Source organism: Boleophthalmus pectinirostris, unplaced genomic scaffold (genome assembly GCF_026225935.1).
Source record: "Boleophthalmus pectinirostris isolate CB_2022bp ecotype Guang Dong unplaced genomic scaffold, ASM2622593v1 HiC_scaffold_11, whole genome shotgun sequence".
Taxonomy (NCBI): Eukaryota; Metazoa; Chordata; class Actinopteri; order Gobiiformes; family Gobiidae; genus Boleophthalmus; species Boleophthalmus pectinirostris.
This window is the reverse complement of record NW_026570994.1, coordinates 14,300,805-14,322,493: the sequence shown is the minus strand read 5'-3', so window position 1 is coordinate 14,322,493 and position 21,689 is coordinate 14,300,805. Positions and strand designations below refer to the sequence as shown.

At 38.3% G+C, this 21,689-nt stretch overlaps 1 protein-coding gene across 1 annotated transcript; it reads right to left on the bottom strand.

Moving 5' to 3' along the window:
* Window positions 1-971: 971 nt before the first annotated feature.
* Window positions 972-4,279, bottom strand: spry2 (sprouty RTK signaling antagonist 2). The gene is made up of 2 exons (XM_020917153.2): window positions 3,811-4,279; window positions 972-2,553 (listed from the first exon to the last, which is right to left on the bottom strand). Exon 2 carries the CDS (start codon window positions 2,503-2,505, stop codon window positions 1,606-1,608), a length of 900 nt encoding a protein of 299 aa, XP_020772812.1. The 5' UTR covers window positions 2,506-2,553; window positions 3,811-4,279; the 3' UTR covers window positions 972-1,605.
* Between the last annotated feature and the right edge of the window lie 17,410 nt (window positions 4,280-21,689).

Genomic DNA, 21,689 nt, shown 5'->3' with positions numbered 1-21,689 from the left:
AGTCATTTCAAGGGTCAACGAAAACAAAAAGCTAAACTTTTTTCCAAGTTGTTTATAGCAAAATCGCCCATTGTACGATAACGCAACTATTTCTAATTTTGTGGTGTTCATAACTCAAAAATGCTAAACTATATGTATATTTTTTTTAGATGATGTCAATGTCAATTAAGAGCCAATTCAAGTCAATGGAGGTTTTTGCAAGACGACACAGGCTCATTTGTACACAAGCTTTCAATGCATTTCTAGTTTTGCAATGCTCATGACTTAAAAATAACCTCGCCTGTACCTAGACTTGTGCAGAGTGAAAGTGGATAATTATATAAAGCTAAGGGGGTATACATAAAGGAGGAGAAGAGGGGAAGAGAGTGAGAACACAAGTGTGAGCAGGTTGGGCCTCTGCCTGTCAATCACAGCAGCTGAATGCATACCGAGCTGCAAACACGTCCATATTCTGTCAACAAGTGTCAAAGGCTGATGTTTCGCCTCCGGGACATTCAAAACGCAGGAATTTCTCAACCTCGCTTTGAAGAAACGGAAAAATAACACGGCGGAGAATAAAACCAGACTAATGGGAGGGCTGCATTAAGATGAAGACAGGAAGCGAGTGGGTTTTAAATGATACACAAAGTAATAGATGAAACCAAAATAGTTCCTGTGGGAAAGCGGAGCATTTGGGGCTTCTCACAAACAGATGTGCACACCAGGGCATTCCTCCACACACGAGCACGGCCAGATGTTGTGGCTGCAGGGCCCCGTGCACGGTACAGGGGCCCCGTGCACAGTGAAGCTTCCTTGTTTGTACTTTGTAAACACGCTGGAGCCATCTTGAATGTGGCTGGGACAGAGATTGCACACTTGATGACAGGCTACAGGAGATGCCGTGCCGAGGCTCAATTAAAAAGGCAGAGATGTGAACAATGAGAGAGGAAGTGGTTACCACGGAGACAAAAGCACAACACACAGGGGCACAGTCAGACTTTAGGGTTTAATTTCAAACGTTAATATATTGGTCCTCTAAATCTCCATCTGCAGCCACTACAGAAACAAGGCTTTTCAAAATAAATATCTTCATTATAAAATAATAAACCTTCAAATAAATATAGACTTTTTACTTTACACTAAGCAATGTTGGAATTAGAAAATAAAATTTCATAAAAGGTCGCTGTACAATTTACAAGTCAAAGGGCTGTTCATTTGTAACTTATATAATGATTGGTACATTCCAGTGAATGTAAAACATGGTCAAACTTTACTGATTCAAATAGACATGGATCTCTCAAGATGCCTCTGTGTGGCAGAAAGGTTCACAGTTGAAGTATTATATGTATTCCATGTATAAAAATAAAACCTCTGTCAGACTCTAATGTGCACAGCCTCTGCATGTACTAACAGTTAGTAACAGCCCCTGTTATAGATTAAAACACATGGGACGCTCTCACACACACACGTATGGAGCTGGGTTAACAAAGCATTTCAGAATAAAACAGTAGAACATGGAGCGCTTATTTCACCAGTGCTGCTCTGGTCAGTGAAGGCACCACTGCGGTGTCAGCCCTGTGTGAGGTGTTCAGGTGAAAACAGATTAGCTTAGGTCTAGATCTAAGTCTACGTGGGTATGTCCCGTGCACGGAGGTGAGAGTCTTTGCAGCGGCAGCCTGGGCGGGTGGCCCTGTCGTAGCAGCTCTGACAGGCGTTGAGGCAGGTGCGGGCTGGCAGGTAACACAGCAGACAGGGGAAGAACAGAGCCAGCAGGGACACAGCGCTCCAGCGCACACAGCAGTGAGGCTGGGAGCACGAGAAGGGTTTGTCCGCACATGTATCCTCATCGTCACTGGAGCAGTGATAAAACAGCCCTTTCACACAGCACACACACGTCCCATACTCCACCACATTGTGAGCCGAGCACACACACCTGTGCCCACACATCCAGCACGACGGCAGCACCCGCGGGCGAACGCATTCGGGACAACGGCAGCGGCAGCACTCCTCACAGCGGTCCCAGGGTTTGTGCAGAGGTCTGTGCGTGCCGCTGCCTGGCACAGCCTGCACTGTCCTGGTGTCTGTCAGAGGCTTCAGCTCCTCTGGGCTCTGCTCCCGTTTGGGCTGCACGCGGATGATCTCTGATCCAGACTGTCCCAGCAGCCTCTGTCCAGAGGAGGGACTGCTCCCACTGCTCCTGGGGCTGTGGGGCTCCTCCAAGCCGGACGAGTGAGACGACTGCAGGTTCCGCAGGTTATGATGTCTCTCCTCTGGGCTCTCCGTTGGCCTGGGCGCTGGTGCAGTCGGTCCATCAGTGTACTCATTACTGCTGCGTGTGACTCTGATCTGGTCCAGAGACAGAACCGGCTGCTCCCGGGGGTCGGGGGGGAAAGGGTGGGCTGTGCCTGGGTCACCAGCATCGCTCACAGATGACTGCCCTGGAGAGAGGTCTGGAGAGAGGCCTGGAGAGGGGCCTGGAGAGGGGCCTCCTCCCCCGTCGCTCTGGCTCACTCTGCTGGGATCCATGTTGGGAGTGAAAGGCCTCTGTGGCTGGCATGGGACACATCTGAAGTCCTGCAAACACAGAGTTTATAGACTTTATACAGAGAACAGGGAACTCATGCAAATCATCCATGCAAATCATAACGGACCGCGGGAGTATTCGACACGCAGACAGGACCAGAAGTACACACAAACTGACTCAAATGTGAGTACAAACACAGTCACTGGTCATTACAGTTAAAATGATTCACTTGTGTTTGGCTCTTGTTGTGCAGGATTCACCATGTGCACATTTAAAACAGGAAAGCCTTCTACTTAACTTTAAATCAATATTTCAATTCTTCGAAGCGTGTCCGCTCATGTTCAAAGGTTAATTTTAGCTCAGGAAGTGTACTTAAGTGCAAGTCATAAATCACACGGGCCATTCAGACTAATTAAACATACATTGTCATTTGTAATAACACTCAGATATCTGACCATCATATCTGGCAGTGGTCATATTATTTACGTTAACTGTCACTTGGCCTTGGTTTTGCTTCCTCAGGCTAATTAGCTTTCAAATGGCATCTCGGCGGGTTGGGGGTGCGATCCCCACTATCCCCCTTTCAATGACAATACAGGAAGAGCTTTTGTGCACCGCATGACAAATGGCCCGCAACAACCAGCCCCCCATTCCAACACACTTTAGCCCGGTACAAAAGAAGATGAGTGACAGGGTGCACAGAAAGAGAGGGAGAGAGAGTGGTGCATTCAGGGGGCTCCGTGTTGGGAGTAAGTGGAGATGCGTTCAGGGGCTGGGGGACCAACACCAGGTTCTGTGTGGATCTGCACAATTATTTATGATCTCTTTGGCACGTTTAAACAGCAAGGTGGGGCATGGTATGTCCTCAGAGCAGATAGGGAGGGTTGAGGGTGTTCCTTAGTGTGCAAAAAACTAAACTAAAAAAGCCATTATTTTACAGTATATATGTATATGCGTTTAAATGTGCAATTAGGAAATCCATGCACGCACTGCGCACTAAATCTGAGCTATAAATTTACCATGAAATAAATGCATGCTTGTAAAACACTTTTAACACTAACGCTAGAATGCATAGACCTGGTGCGTAAAACCTGTACTAAAAGTTGAATTTTATCCCATTTCGTTAACAAATCACGGTACCTATAGGCCTCCAGCAAACTGGGGAGCGCAAGCCAGGCTAAACCCCCAAACGTGAAGAAAACTTTGCACAGATTTTCGCTTTAAACCACTTTTACGCATGAAGCAACTCGTTTATTCACTCTATACATAACGACGCGACTTAATGTTACGGTAAATGTTGCACTAACCGTATTTTTCGACACTTTGTCCTCCGTTTCACGTGAAAATAATCCACTTTGGTCAACACGTTTTTCCTCCTGCACCGCGTGGGAAGTCACTCAGGAAAGCCGTCTGTTAAAATCCATTTAGCAAAAAGTTACGTGGTGAAGTTTTCATCCAAAGACTGCAACGTTTAATCCTTTGCGTGAGAAGAAGAGCACGAGGCGAAAACCTAAGCTACTATCAACGATTACGCGCACGTCTCAGGCCAGTTTGCGCGTCCGAGAAGTTGTAAAAGTTGCTTAAAAAGATCGCGTAGAAAGATTTCATAAGGTTTATCCGCGCTACGCACAGAAGTTGCAAGTACTTTTCTCGTGTGTGTGCGTTCGCGTGTGTGTTTTTTTTTTCGCTTTCCGGAGAGGGAGGTCGGGATTTGGGCTGCGTAAATGGCGTCAGGGCGGCAGGGGGAACAGAGCGCTTGTTGTTACAGCGGATATCTCGCATCCGGTGCACTCAAGCACGAGCACGCGCGTACACACACACACACACACACATACACGCGCGCGCACACAAGCATTCATTCCATGGTTACACGAGAGCTCCCATTCACAAGGCGAGCGCAAGCCTGATCAATTCTAACGACAAGCAAAAGAGGAATTCAGAGGCGAGGCGCAGTTAAAGGAGCAGACGTTTCATTAAGTAGAAAACTTTGGGCATTGCTTTTGTCAAAGGGACTGCCGCGCGCGTTATGTAACTTTGTTTTTGTTAAGCAATAGCAGTTTATCACGATCATTAGATAAAGCTGAGCCAATTTAAAATGAAGTGAAAGTAAGATATTATTACAATTCACAAAACCAGTACGGTACAGGTAGAAGTTACACGTTACAATTGACTACAAAAACATCTCCAAATCTTCCAAAAATATAAAAGATATCCAAAAAGATGAAACATTAGAACAGTTGCCATAGCAGTTAACAATTTAAAAGGTCCTATATTACGCAAAATTGACTCTTCTGAGCTTTAAGTCATGTTATAAAGTTGTTACCGCACCAAAATCATACATGGAGTTGTGTTTTGAATCATTCAGACATGTTTGAGTAATCCTTTATTATTTGTTTGTCTACATCTCCAAAGCTCAAAATGCTCTGTTCCACTTTGTGATGTCATCTAGTGGTAGTTTTCAACTTAACAGCTACCGTTTACCTTTTTGTTTAGTAGAGATTGGCAATTCCACGGCTCAAATCATCCAAATGATTCTAGTGAAGGTGTATGGAGTTTAAAAACACAGTGGAGCACTTCTCGTATTACCACATGACATCACAAGGTGGAACAGAGCGTTTTCTGATTGACAGACGAACCTAAATATGCAGGATTTATGTGTTAAAAATGTGTGAATGCAACAAAACACAACTCCGGGTAAGTTTTTGACAAGTAAACAACTTTATAACTTAGATCAGAAAATAGTGTCATATAGAAAATTGGAAATTAAAGTCAGCAAAATGTTGCATATAACAGTAGCTGCAAATCCACAAACAAAGCATATAATAGGCCTATACAAGAATGAAGTGGGGCTTAAATTATTGTTTCATAAATCTTGCGTTGTTTACATAGAGAGAATAGCCCGGTGAAACTCCACAGTTGTCAGTTAACAGGAGGTGGCAGTTGATGCATTTCCAGTTCAATGACACAAGCCTTGAGTTATTTATGGGGCCGGTGAGGTCACTGTAAACTACTTTTACAACGGAGTTTTACAACCAAGTTTCCTCTGTGGATAACGCTGTCTTTTCTATTGTGCATTACGTAAGTGTTGGTATAAAACTTCAAACTATACTGTGGATCTTACTGCAATTAGTGTATGTTTATGGGGCTATAAGCACAAATTAATGTTGAAGTAGAGGTACTGCAAAGTTGTAATTTAAAGTATTGTTATTAAGTATGAATACAAAATGGTGTAGTATTTCTGTGTGTTATGTTACTAATGCAGCTTTTTAATCCTTTATAAGATGGAGAAAATATTAGAAAATAAATAAATAAATAAATAAAAAAATACAAATAGGTGAAAAAAAATATGGAGAAATTCGGTTTTTAGTAACAAAAATACAAAAAAATTCCATCAAACCCAACCATGCATTTAGGATGAGACATACTTGTTTAACTCAAAAAAATTCTCCATATTATAATTAAAACATTTTAGATTTAATTTGAAGATTTAAACATTGTATTTTTTTTTTATTTATTATTTTATATTTTAAAACATACAAAAAAAATCATATTCAAAATAGGACCCTCACAAGTCTTTATCATGTGGTAAAAATTCCAAAGATAAAAAAAAGCGGTTTCAATTTCATGAGGTGTGCCAAAGAGATATGGCTCCATCTGGTGGACAAAACCTGACACTGCAATTGCACTCAGATTTTTGCAAAGTTATGTAGCTTATGAAAAAGTTACATAGCAGGTGTGGCGGAAAATATTGTTACTATGAAGAAATATTACGCAACAAAATAAAAAGTTACAAAAGCAAAATTTTTGATGCCATTGTGCTGTGTTTTTATATGAGTTTTCCATCGTTTGTGCAGTGAATAAACTTTTATCAGAACCACTAACAGGAGGAGGTCACTTTAATTAACTCTGGCTGTGTTTTTGTGAATGAGCAGGATCCGGGTCAGGAAGCTCCCCCTCGCTCTGCATCCTTAAACAATTTGTCTCTATTTTCCTCATTAAAACTGCACAAACTTTTAATGTACCACTCACACGGACGGTCACAGCGCAGGCACAAATATGTTATAGGAGTTCTGCTTTAAATTATTAACGACTATAACAACTGTCATAACCTATTTTTCTTTATTTAGAGACAGATTGAGAGTAGGAAGGGGTTGTAGACAAGGGAGATGTGACTTGGGCATGTAACCAACCAGGCAACAGTTGCAGTAACAGTTGAAGTTTTGCAATCTCTGAATCAGTGTTTTGTAACCTCTGTGGTGTTTAGTTGAAAAGTTGGATCAGTTACAGATGTACTTGTAATAGTGATAAGAATAATAACATAAGAAGTAGCTGTTAAAATTGCAGTACATTATATTGTAGAGATGTTAAAGTATGCTGTAGATGTAAACATAGATGTAGTAGTAGTAGTTGAAGCAGTAGTAGTAGTAGTAGTAATGGTAGTAGTAGTAGGCAAGGCAAGTTTATTTCTATAGCACAATTTGTACACAAAGTAATTCAAAGTAGTAGAAGTAGCAGGAGTAGTAATATTAGAAGTAGTGGTAGTAGTAGTGGTAGTAGTGGTGGTAGAAATGGTAGAAATAGTAGAAATAGTAGTAGTAGTAGTAGTAGTAGTAGTAGTAGTCGTAGTGGTAGAAGTAGTAGTAGTGGTAGTGGCAGTAGTAGTAATACTTGTGATAGAAGTAGTAGTAATAGTAATAGTAGCAGTAGTAGTAGTAGTAGCAGCAGTAGAAGTAGCAGTAGTAGTAAGTAGTAGTAGTAGTAGTAGTAGTAGTAGTAGTAGTAGTAGTAGTAGTAGTAGTAGTAGTAGTAGTAGTAGTAGTAGTAGTAGTAGTAGTAGTAGTAGTAGTAGTAGTAGTAGTAGTCGTAGTAGTAGTGGTACTAGTAGTAGTGGTAGTGGTACTTGTAGAAGTAGTAGTGGTAGTAGTGATGGTAGACGTAGAAGTAGTCGTAGTAGTAGTAATAGTAAGAGTAGTAGTAGTAATAATTTCTTTTTAAGCTGTAGTTTATACTAACAATTTCATTCACACAAGTTTCAGTAATCCTTTATTATTAGTCCGTTTACATCTCCAAAGCTCAAAATGCTCTGTTCCAACTTGTGATGTCATGAAGTGGTAGTTTTCAAGTTAACTGCTACTTTTTTACCTTTTGTTCAGTCGAGATTGGCAATTCCATGGCTGAAATTATGCAAATGATTCTGGTGAAGGTGTGTGAAATTTAAAAACACAGTGGAGCACTTTCTGTATCACCACACACAGCAAAAGGTTTTTAATTTGAAAGAAGAATTCAGCCTAAATACGCAGGATTTGTGCGTTAAACATGTGTGAATAAAACAAAACATAATTCCAGGTTTGTTTTTGACGAGAAAACAACATTATAACCAGTGTTGGGGAGTAACGGATTACATGTACCGCCGTTACGTAATCAGAGTACAAATTATGAGTAACTGTATTCCGTTACAGTTACTGTTTCAATGAGTGGTAATTGGATTACAGTTACTTTGCTGAAATAAGTGGATTACAAGGCGGTATTTTCCTGTTTTCACATTTTGTGCTACATCCCATTTATTTATTTTTTTTATTTCGGTAATTTCACTCATTGCCTGAAGCCCAAACAGAACGCGCGCAATAAGAGCGATGGAAACGTCATGTTAAAGTTGGCGGTGTCAGTCACACAGTGGAAGCAGCAGTGCATTGGCAAAAACGCATTTGTGTCTTGGAAATTCTTCTCCCGATGTGAGATATTATATATATATAAAACAAATATAAAATCGCCTACAACTTAAATGTGAAACCGGAGCTACTGGCACTGGTGAAAACAACCTGCATAGACTCATAATATCTGCACTACTGTCCTATAGTGACCTGCCACATGAGTGGACGTGCACACAAACACACACAAACACACACAAACACACACAAACACACACCTTCATCATCGTCATCAACCTGAGAACCCGCGGACCACGTCTCCTTCCGTAGTTACAGCGCGGACACCGCCGTCTCGTGCGCCGCGTGTGGAACGTGTTTTCTCGCGTAAACCGCACTTCCTCCTGTGCGCCTCTAAACCAGAACTAACACCAGGACTAAACCAGGACTAACACCAGGACTAAACCAGGACTAAAGCAGGACTGAACCAGGTTTAAACTAGGACTAAACCACGACTAAACCAGAACTAAAGACCTGGTCTAGACCAGGTCTAAAAATCAGGACTAAACCAGGACACCTAACAGTAGATTGACATAATTTAAGGTGATCTCATATAATTTCCCTATCAATAATATTTTTCAATATGGTGAAGGAAAGTCTTATCTTGTTACTGTCTTTTAACAGACAAAACCTCTTATATTAAGATCTCGTGGTCTTTGTTTCTCAACAGCAAACAGTTGCTTATTCATGGAGACTTGGGCTCAGACAATTTGAAGACAACAAACACGAATTTTGAGGATGTGGTTGCTACATTCATGTCGTTTAAAAAAACATGACAATATCAAGTAATCCAAAGTAATCAGATTACGTTACTCACTTTAAGTAATTTAATGGATTACGTTACAAATTACATTTTGGGGTGTGTAATATGTAATCTGTAGGGGATTACATTCTAAAAGTAACCTTCCCAACACTGATTATAACACAGAAAATGGTGGAATATGGGCCATTTAACATTCCACACACCATAGGCTTCAGAATCCACTTCCTTTGACTGACTCGTCTTTCTTACTTGACAAATGTCTTCTCTCACTTCTCTCCAAATATACCATTACCTACAATGTATCACCTCAATTGAACAACTCTATGTCTTCTCTTTTCTTCTCGCAGAATACCTGAGGAGTGAGTGGCGCCCCCGCGGTGGCCGGCCGACTGCCCCGAACACAAAGGGAAGGGAAATTGAAATGAAACATGGCCGACCCCCGTTGCTCTGGGATGAGGAGTGTGTCTGGATTGTCAAATAGACGGGAATGAACTGAACGTGTGGAGAGAGTAAAGGAATCAGCGGGACGGGCCTGTAGGAAGTCAGGTTTAAATGATTACACTATATTAAACTATTCTCGGATCTAACTTTTAACTCCATGCACCTTCACTAGACTCATTTGGATTATCTCAACCCTGGAATTGTCAATCTCCACTAAACTAAACGTAAAAGGTAGCTGTTAACTTGAAAACTACCACTTCATGACATCACAAGGTGGAACAGAGCATTTTGAGCTTTGGAGATACAGACAGACTAATAAAGAGTTAATCAAACAACAATAACATGTCTTAAAGAGCCAGTTCTGCATAATATAGGTCCTTTAACTTAAGTACATGTGGGGAGTGAGTAGTAGTAGTATTTTTTATCTTTGTACAGTAGTAATAGAAGTAGTAGTAGTAGTAGTAGTAGTAGTGAGAGTTATAGCATACGTAGTTTGTTATGAAGTAATAGGGGTTATGAAGATGGCCGCAGTCACATTGTAGTAAAAGTAGTAGTAGTAGTAGCTAAAATATGTTTAGAAAGTAATTAAAATGTACTACTACTACTACAACTACTACAACTGCCAAGACTACTATCATTACTACTACTATGACTACTACGATTACCAAAACTACTAAGACTACCAGCAATGGGAGAAAGTGATTGTTTTGCAAGTCTCAAGTAAGTCTCAAGTCTTTGACCTCAAGTCCGAGTTAAGTCCCAAGTCAAATACAGGCAAGTCCAAGTCGAGTCTCGAGTCACTGGACCGTAAGTCCAAGTCAAGTCCAAGTCATCTGCTTTGAGCTTCAAGTCTTTAAAGCAAAGTACCAAATATCGCTTCGATTTTTACAATTTGTATGATTTTTCAAGTCCCAAGTCACTGACCTTTAAGTCCAAGTTGAGTCCCATGTCTTACTCCATTTTATCAAGTCAAGTCTCAAGTCCTAGAAATAGTGACTCAAGTCTGACTCGAGTCCAAGTCACAACATGCAAGTCCCCACCTCTGAAGACTACTAAGAACAGATTACCACTACTATTATTATTACTACTACTACTACAACTATGACAACTACTACTACAACTACTGCAACTACTACCACTACTACCATTACTACTTCTTACCCAATATACTGAATAAGACTAATAATAGCACATTGCAATTACACAGCCTATTATTTTAATGGTTCCCCAAACACATTATTGACCTGCACATTTCTTCTTGTCCTTCCTGCTACTCCGTTTTATTTGTCTGGCCTGATTATTTATGTCCTCTTGGATTGACCCTTGCAGGCTGCCATACAGCTTAATGAGCTGTGGTTCCAACAGCAGAAACAGCAGCTACGGTTCAAAGATCAGAGGTCAAGGGTGAGTGGACAATCAAATGCAGGACGCGGATCAGGCAGGTAAGCTAATCTATGGCCTGTATGTTCTGTTGTTTTATTTACAAGCGTACCTACCCGATTTGACTTTTGTACTGTACATGGGAGGGCAAGCTAAAAGTATTGTTGCTAAAACTCCATATTCTACAACAATACACACATTTTGAAAACTTTGTTATAGCACATACTGTAAAAAACAAGACAAATTGAGACAGTGTCTGTAGGAATTAAGTATTCAAAATCCATTAATAAAAATATACAATTATTACACATAAAAAGTAATAGATACTAAAATTATTATTAAAACAAATGATGTTGCTACTGCTACTACTACTACTACTACTACCACTACTACTACTACAAAATCACAAAATAAAAGTTGAATGGATGACAACTACTACTACTATTGCTACTGCTACTGTTACTGCTACTGTTACTGCTACTGTTACTGCTACTGCTACTGCTACTGCTACGGCTACTACTACTACTACTACTACTATTAATACATATAGTACTAGTACTACTACAAAATCACAAAATAAAGCTTGCTAACTGGATGACTACTATTACCACTACTACCACTACTACTACTACTACTACTACTACTACTACTACCACTACTACCACTATCTACTACTATTACATATACTGTTAATATTACTACAAAATGACAAAATAAAACTTGCTGAGTGGATGACTACTACTACTACTATTACTACTACTACCAGTACTACCACTACTACTGCTACTACTACTAGATGTCTAATATCACTACTACTGTTACTTATACTTATACTGCTAGTAGTACTATAAAATGACAAAATAAAACATGAAATCATTTGGTCATAGTTGTAATAGTAATAGTACTAGCTTCAGCAGTTGTATTGTAGTAAAAGAAGTAGTAGTGATGGAGATAACACTATTAGCAGTAAAAATAATATTTATGATAGTAATGTGAGTAGAATAAAAGTACATATGATAGAAAAAAAATGTATATATATGCATTTTTCAGCACCATGGACAGTGTTTTCAAGTTACTCCAAGTGAATTTAAATGTTAATCAGCCCCTCATACGACACCATCTTCTCTGTAGAAATCTTTTTTTTTTTGACCTATCCTCTATCACCACTTTGTAAATCCCTCCAGCAAACTGTGCTCTCATTTCCGTGCCCAGGTGTGTGCTAATTCCTCCTAAAATCACACGACCTCATTATATTCACACCATAAGGCCATAGCACAGATTTAACCAGGGCCTTCTGCTGATTTTTCCTTACCATGTGTCGACCAATGTCCCCGCAAACTCTCAAAATAACAATGTGTCCTCGATTTAAAAACGTCCACATTTTTCAAAACATGACTACAAGTATTCCGTAATAGTAGTAGTAGTAGTTGTAGTAGTAAAAGTGACAGTATCAGTATTATAAGCCGTAGTAGTCTCAGAAGAATTAGACGTAAATAGTGGAAACAGCAGTACTATTAACTGTCGTAGTAGTTGTGAGAGAAGTCCGATTATTATAGCTACTAGTACTACAATATTAGAAGAAGCAGTATTAATGAAGGGATTGTAGTATACTGATCATAGATGTCCATTTTAATCTAAATTGTACTAATAATTGTAGTAGTCTCAGAAGAATTAGAAGTAAGTAGGGGAAACAGCAGTACTAGTTACTCTAGTAGTAGTTGTGAGAGAAGTACAACTACTATAGCTACTAGTAGTACAGTATTAGCTGAAGCAGTACTAACAAAGTGATTTTAGTACTCAAGTAGATTGTACCAATGACTGTAGTAAGTTATAGTATAGTATAATGAATAAAAAGGACAAGTATTCAGTAATAATAGTAGTGCTAGTTGCAGTAGTTGTAAGTAAAAGAGGCAGCATCAGTAGTATAAGTACTCTCAGATGAATTAGAAGTAAGTAGTGGAAACAGCAGTGTCAGTAACTGCAGTAGTAGTTGTAAGAGAAGTGTGACTACTACTATAGGTACTAGTATTATATTAGCAATAGTAATGAGGTGGTTTAGTACTGATGACTGACTGTAGTAGTGTAGTAATAGTAGTACAGTGTAGTAGTAGGTTATAGTATCACTTCATTAATAATAATAATAATAATAATAATAAAAAAGACTACAAGCATTGAGTAATAGTAGAAGTACCAGTTGCAGTAGTTGTAAAAATGAAAGTAGCAGCATCAGTAGTATAAGTAGTATCAGATGAATTCAAAGTAAGTGGGGAAAACAGCAGTACTAGTAACTTTAATAGAAGTTGTGAGAGAAGTAGTATTTGTATTAGTAGTAGTATCATTTAATTAATAAAAAAAAGACTACAAACATTCAGGAATAGTAGTAGTACCAGTTGCAGTAGTTGTGGGAGAAACAGCAGTACTAGTAATTAGTAACTGAGAGAAGCATGACTACTACTAGCTGCTAGTACTATATTAGCAGTAGTAATGAAGTGGTTTTGAAGTACTGATAGCAGATGTCCGTTGTAAAAGTAAATTGTACCAATAACTGTCGAAGGCTACAGTACCACAAAGCACTACAATATATGGCAGTGGTGTTGTAGTACACATTACGTTTAACTTTTAAGTATGATTAAAAATGTGAGGGGGGCACCATCTGCTCGTCTACTAGAGGATGTTATTGCTTTGCTGGAAATGATCCACAATATGGCATTAAAGTTATCTATTTCCGTGGAGACAACCAGGTGACTCCACAGGTTTAAGCTACAAGTCAGGTCAGTGGAGAGGCGAGGCTGCTCATGGTACAAATACATTTTTTTAAACAATAAAATAATGTAACAAATGTAAGATAGTTAAGTTTAATGCCATAGTGTGGAATATTCTAGTCAAACCAATACATAAAATCTTCATTGGTACAAAAATATGACAAAAAAGCTACACATTTCTCCTTAAAGTGCTGATATGTTTGCTCATATTTCATACACTGAATATACTCCCATCGCCATGGCAACCCATTTTGGCATCCCGGGCGTTCTCTAGCGTATGTTATTTCTCACGAGGAGGTAAAGTGTGACGATAATACAGTGCTAATGTGTGTGCTAAGTGCCGAAGGTGTGATGTGTACGCGCCTGGAGCTGTACAGCCCGCTTTGTGTTACTTCCTGTTTTTCATCACAGACAAAAGCGTAAAAATAAGAGCGTGGATAGTTTCAGCAGCAGAGGAAGCAACTGCACACTAGAGAGGAATCGTAAAAAAGTGTAAGAATGGATAAACTGGAAAAAATAGAAATGATAGTTTGTCAAAAACTAGCACAGCCGCACACATTAGTATTGTAATATTATGATGACATTGGCCAAAATGAGGTCTATTACTATTATTATTATTATTATTATTATTTTTAAAAATTGGTTGTCACACAGAAGGTGGTTTTGAAAATGGCTTCAGTGGTCTCTTATTTTGACATGGCTGTAAGAGAACACAAACTAAAATTAAATAAATACAAATAAACAAATAAATATGGGAAAACAATAGATATATTTGTATATAGATACACAGATATTACTTCGGGTGAAGTAGTATAAGTAGTAGTAGCTGTTGAAGTAACACTAGTATAGAAGTCATCTTTGTGATAGTAATTTATTCATTTATTAATTTAAGACTTAGACAAACTTTATAGATTCACAAGGGAAGTTATTTGTACACAGTAGCTCACACGTCACAATATAATATAATAACAAAGAGTAAAAATATAAATGGTAATACAAAAAATTCTAAATAAGTAGCAAAAAAGACAACAAGAGACAATCATATAAATGTATACGTACAAGTCAAAATAAAATATAAAATCACAGCTGTATGTAAGATTTCATAGGAGGACAGTCAACTATGATATGATTTTTAAAATGTATTTCTTTTTTTTTACCCACACAGTTATTCTTCCTGGAGTCATTGACCTATGGTGTATGTTTTTTTGGAGTGACAGTAGGTTGGTTGATAGTAATTTGAGTTGACATAAATCATGTACAGTTACTATCTTGTGTGTATCATACTTGTTTAAACATTTCCATATCATTCTGGGCGTATAGCTGCTGCACAACCCCTCCTCCTCCTCTCTTTCTCTCCTCTCCCTCTCTCCCTCTTCTCTCTCTCTCTCTGTTCACAGTGAGGAGCTGAATTTGATTTCCGCCTCATAAGTCTCTCCATAATGTGATATCCCGGCACTAAATTGCAGAGATAACCTTTATCAGAGGAGAGGTGAAGCCCGGAATTACTGAGCTCTTATTCCACTGGCAGCGACGAAAAACACCAGGAGAGGTTTTACAGAGGGGAGGGTGGGGGGGCTGTGTTTGGACGGCAGGTGCAGGCAGGTGCAGGCAGGTGAGGGCAGGTCAAATAAACAGCTTTACTTCAAAATAATATTACTCAAGTAGAACTAAAAAGCATTGGTTCAGTAAAGTACTTGAGTAAATGTCTAGTAATTGTTATTGGGAGAACAAAACTTAAAGGTGCATTGTGTAACTTTTGTTGTTATGAGGAAACAATATTATAACACAGATCAGAAAATAGTGTAGTATAAGCCCCTTATTTCTATACTTTTAATCACCATTGTTTCTTTATTACCAGATTTCCATTTGTTTATTTTGTCCCATCACATTCAATTTATGTTTCTTAGACCCGCCCCTTTTTGTATAGAATTTGAACAGCTCTTTGTATGACACTAAATAAATCGTTTTACTAACAAGACCAGCCTAATTATTACGCTAGATTTGTCCTATGTAACTTGTCTAATTGCAAACCCCTCCCTTCTGTTTTTATAAGCAGCTAATTGAGCCATTCCTGATTTAATTGCGAGTTAAAAAGCAACAATGGATTTTTAACACGCTATTGTCTCCGAAGCAGTTCTTTTGAGCACCTTGCTGATTTGCAATTACACATGTGGGGTTTTTACATTTTGTTTTGCTAAGTCTCTACTTAAAGGGCCTGTATTACTCTATTTTGTGACGTTTGTGATCTTCTAATGTTTTTTCTTCATCACAAACAAACCTGGAGTTGTGTTTTGTTTCATTCACACATGTTTGACACACAAATCCTCCATATTTAGGCTGAGTTCTTCTCTTAAACAGAAAACGCCCCACCTTTATTAGAATCATTTGGATTGTTTCAGCCCTGGATTTGTCCATTTCTACTGAACAAAAGGTAAAAGATAACTGTTAACTTGAAAACTGCAACTTCATGACTTTGTGAACTTTGTCAACTTTGTGATGACAAGGTGGAACAGAGCATTTTGAGATTTTTAGATGTAGACAGGCTCACATGATTAGACAACAAGGCACAACTCCAGGTATGTTTGTAATGAGGAAATAACAAAATAGTGAAATAAAGGTCTTTCAGAGATTGAAAAGATATTTTAAAATTAACTTTACTTTGTGTAGCCTTCCATAAAAAAGAGTCCAGAAAACACTGTGTTCCTTCATATTCATTAACAATCCTTATAGTGATTCAAATAATACACAGATCTCAGCCCTCATAGATGATGGTCAAACGACATAACACAACATTACAACTAGCACCACACAAAGGTGGGAGGTACAGAGAGGCAACACTTTGTCTTCTAAATTCCAACATTTACACTAAAAAATCCAATTATATACAAATACATGTTCTTGTCAGATTTCTCTCAGACATGACGCAGACACAGCAATAATCAGATCTAATTATTGGTTCTCGTCAGAGGTGGGACCAAGTTGTTATTTTGCAAGTCTCAAGTAAGTCTCAAGTCTTTGACCTGAAGTCCGAGTCAAGTCCCAAGTCAAATACAGGCAAGTCCAAGTCAAGTCTAAAGTCCGTAAGTCCAAGTCAAGTCCAAGTCGTCTGCTTTGAACCTCAAGTAATTTTAAGTCTTTAAACCAAAGTACCAAATACAGCTTAGATTTTTGCGATTTATATGACTTTTAAGATAAATTGCACTTAATAAATCATAGTATATTTATACATGAGTATTTATACAGTAGATAAGAGTTGTAGAAATTAATTTAGTTAATTTTTCCTTTTAAAAAAGACATGACATTGACAAGATCTTAGTGTGAATCATTATGTTCAGAATAAAAAGAATTCAGATTTAAAAGTGTTTCTCAAGTCTTCTCAAGTCACAGGCCTCAAATCTGAATCAAGTCCCAAGTCAGTGACCTTCAAGTCCAAGTTGAGCCCCAAGTCTTAGTCCATTTTATCAAGTCAAGTCTCAAATCCTAAAAATAGTCTGTCTGACTCGAGTCCAAGTCATGACTTAAAATCCCCACCTCTGGTTTTAGTTAATGGACTTTTTCAGGTCATGCAAATGTACTCACTTATACTGACTTATGCTTCTTATTGTAGATTAGTTTGAACACCTTCACTCATTTGCCTGTTTTAGCTGTAAACAGCCCATTATGACCCAGATTGAGCCAGATTTTGCATGAGAGAAGAAAACAATGCATAAATAAGTGTCCTGGTTTAACTGTTGCCCTATTAGCCTAATAGCGTCACACTGCGCTCGGGATGGGACCAAGTTTTCTCATTTCCGATGCAGATATATAGATAATCAAATGCTTATTATCTCTCAAGGTGCTTCTGCATTCACGGCCTAATCAAGCCACTTCGAAAGCTCTCCATCTATTTAATGCAAGAAACCGTCCCCCATTTGGGTGCAATCACGCTGATCTCCAAACCTTTTATGGTACTGTCATTAAGAGATTCAGAGGAGAATGCGCGGAAGTTCACAGTCACATAATACTGCAGGTAAAATGACTCGTAATTGGCTCAAATAGACGGGAGATCGGCCATTTGAAAGATTAGAGGCAATCTGCATGTATTATAGCCACAGGTGAAAACATTTAGGAACCAAAAGATATTTCTATACTTCTCCAATTTGGCTCTATAAACACTACTGTTATTGCCACTGTTTTAAAAGGTGCACTGTGTTTCTTCTCGGGTGAGTGGTCAAATCCACTGACCCACAGGTTGGCTGGTGTGATTCCAGCTCCCACAGATGAATGCTATCATTGTGTTCTTAGGCAAGACACTTAACCTAACTCACCTCCAGTGTCTACGTACTCTGGTGCAGTGTTGGGAGTAACGCGTTATTAAAGTAACAAATTACTGCAATGCATTGCATTTTGCTGTAACGCAGTAATGTAAGGCATTACAGGGGAAAAAATTTTTAATATTTTACTTGGTACAAATATCAGTTATGCATGTTACAATGCTTTTTTAACCTGGATTGAATTGATGGGTTTTTTGTTTTTCTTCATACAAATTTATTAAAATCACTGCGATATCAGCAATGGTGAAACGCCAGAGTTACGGTTGAGAATATCGGTACAGGCCCAGAGGTGCCGGCACAAAACTCCACACTCCACGCTCCACGGGGCTAATTGAATCTGACGTTTGATCGTGCTTTGTGGACACCCTGCTCCAGGGGCTCGAGGGTCTGTCAGGGGCAGTCCTAGATTCCAACTCCTAGTCCAAGAGTAGTCCTAGATTAGTCCAGGTTTAGTCCTGGTTTAGTCCTGGTTTAATCCTGGTTTAGATCTGGTTTAGACCCGGTTCAGTCCTCGGTTCAGTCCTGGTTTAGTCGTGGTTCCGTCCATCTTGTTCAGTCCTCGGTTCAGTCCTGATTTAGTCCTACTTCAGTCCATATACGACGCAAAGGTTTGGCATCTTCACTCGCTGATTGTTATTTGACAGTCAGCGACAGTTATTTTGGTGAGAGTAACTTAAAAGTGCTGCAACAGTGGTGTAATGTCTTACATTTTAAACACAGTAATATTGTAAAGTAACAAGAAATGACAGTAACAAGTAATAAATAAAGCATTAAAGTTTTGAATTAACTTGCCCAACTGTGCTTTGGTGAGTGATTAGTTGTAAATTGTTTTGAATGTCTTGAAGGTGGAAAACCGCTATATAAAAATGTGACACAGTATGACATTAAACAGCTCTATCTTACATTTATTCAATTAGGTGGGCTTATAGCTCAAAAATACCCAGAAAAACAGGCACTCTGACTGTGAGCATAAATCAGGAAATGCCAATGCAAAGGCAAAAGTATTGAACATCTGACCAACAGTACAATATATACAATATTATTAAGTTCAGATTATTTCTTACACTTGCTAATGACAGTAAAAGCCCAGTGACTCTGCCACAACCAGACAAGTCTATTTCCTTTATATATTTTATAACAATATAAAAAACAAGACTAAAGCCAACTGTCAACTTTTGTCCTGTGAAAGCAATTACAGTAATTTGTGGTCATGTTTATCATCGCCTAGTTTAATTATATCACCATGGTAACTGCATCTGCTGTGTGTATTCGCCATTATTTTCAAGGTCCTATATTACACAAAATTTACTCTTGTGAGCTTTAAGCCGTGTTATAATGCTGTTATCTCATCAAAAACAGACCTAGAGTTGTGTTTTGTTTCATTCACATGTTTGAGTAATCCTTTATTATTAGTCTGTCCACATCTCCAAACGCTCTGTTCCACTTTGTAATGTAATGGAGAGATAGTTTTCAAGTTAACAGCTACTTTTTACCTTTAATTCAGTAGAGTTTAGCAGTTCCAAGCCTGAAATTATCCAAATAATTCTAGTGAACATGTATGGAGTTTAAAAACACACATGCGGAGCAGTTCTTGTATTACCGCCTGACATCGCAAGAGTGTTTTCAGTTTGAGAAAAGATGGATTTCTGTGTTAAACATGTATAAATGAAACAAAACACAACTCCAAGTTTGTTTTTGATAAGGAAACAACATTATTACAAAGATCAGAAATAGCAAGATATGGACCCATGAAGTTCGAAATCAGGAAAGATCAAAACAAAGATACTCAAACTGCAATAACAACCAAATTAATGCATAAAATATTCAAAATGACATACATTAGCTGGTGAAATCAGTGAAAATTGTACGTTTGAACCATCTGAAGGGGCTCTGCTCTAAGATTAGGTGAGTCATCTCCATTTAACACCTACGCCACGAGGACTGGCCTTGTGCACACGACGACATTTAAATAAGAAGAAGAAGAAGAAGAAAAAGAAGAAGAGTGACACATGTTGCTATTAGTTACGAATTCTGTCACGATTTAAAGCCTCCTGCAACAACAAAAAAATGAGTGCTGTGGAGGCTATGGTTGCAAGGTCTTGTCATACTAAAGCAAAGAGATGAGAAGTAAGTGTATGGAAGGGCATCTGGGGTAAAATGTAAAGTCAAAAAACATACCCAAATAGAATAAACATAATTGTAGCTACAGTGTTAATGGATAATTGAAGTTTAAGTATTGATTTCTTTGGATACTTAGCAGCAGATGTTATCAATAATCCCTGGGGGTGTGATGCTAACTGCAGGCACTGCTCCATCTGAAGCTTTGTTACTCAAGTTACACTTTAATCTGAGCTTTGTTTTAACACAATCTGACCAGAAAGAACTTATTTAGCTCAATATTTTTGCTAATGTGGGTGCTTTTGTCACCATGGAAACTGCTGAAAACTTCGCCATAGAGATATACGCTGAACACCCCTTGCATGATGTCACTTTAAAGTATAAACAGTAATGCTAATGGTTAACTGAAATTGAAGTATTGATTTGTGATGTATTCAGTTTTAGGTATTGTGAAATGAACTATTTTAACTTTAACTTTAAGAGGTTGGGACTTGCAAGTCGTGACTTTGACTCGAGTCAGACTTGAGTCACAAATTTTAGGATTTGATAAAATGGACTAAGACTTGGGACTCGACTTGGACTTAAGGCCTGTGACTTAAGACTTGAGAAGCACTTTTAAATCTGAATTCTTTCTATTCTGACTGTAATGATTCACAATCAGATCTTGTCAAGACAAAAAAACAAAACAAAACATTTCTACAACTCTACAACTATATATTTTATAAATACTCATATATAAATATTCAATTTTTTTGTGCAATTTATCTTAAAATTTATATAAATTGCAAAAATCCAAATTACTTTGGTTTAAAGACTTGAAATGACTTGAAGCTCAAAGCAGATGACTTGGACTTGACTTGGACTTATGGGCCAGTTACTCAAGACTCGACCTGGACTTGTCTGTATTTGACTTGGGACTTGACTCGGACTTGAGGTCAAAGACTTGAGACTTACTTGAGACTTGCCCAATAATGACTTGGTCCCACCTCTGAAAAGTACTTGCGTAAACATTCAATCAGAGAAATTTCGATTTGAAAAAGTAGTAAAAGTTGTAGTATAGGCTTATATTTATTTTACAGAAGTTTTAGTCACAGTAAAAGTGTTCCATATATTTACTCATTATTGACAGAAACGACTCTAAATGTCAAAATGTATCGGAAATCTTTATTCTTATTTATGTTACATTAACTGAAGTGAAAAATGTATGCTGTATTAGGGTTATGGAAGCTGCACGGGCTGGTGGTGTTTACAGTTCTGACAGTGTACATCCCCATGAGAAAAACTGCCCTTAATTATGCATTCCTTTAGCCATAAGGCATAATGTGTATTCCCCTGATCTATAAATATTCAAAACAGATTCGAATGTCGACCAGGAATCTAGATACATCTACGCCAGTAAACATGGCTATCTCTGCTGTAAGCTCAGGCGATTTCAAATGGGAATGAGCTACTTTGAGGATTTTTACATTTGTAGTACCATATGTATGCATAAGAAGTACGTTGCTAGTTTATTCATCTTATCTTTATTAAAAAAACTAAAGTTTACAGGGCTCATGTTACGCTGTTTTCTGATCTATGTTATATGCTCTATGTTTCCTCATCAAAATGTACCTGGAATTGTCTTGTTTCATTCACACATGTTTAACACACAGACCCTTCATATTTACATATTTAGAGTTTTTCTCTTAAACAGAAAACACTCTG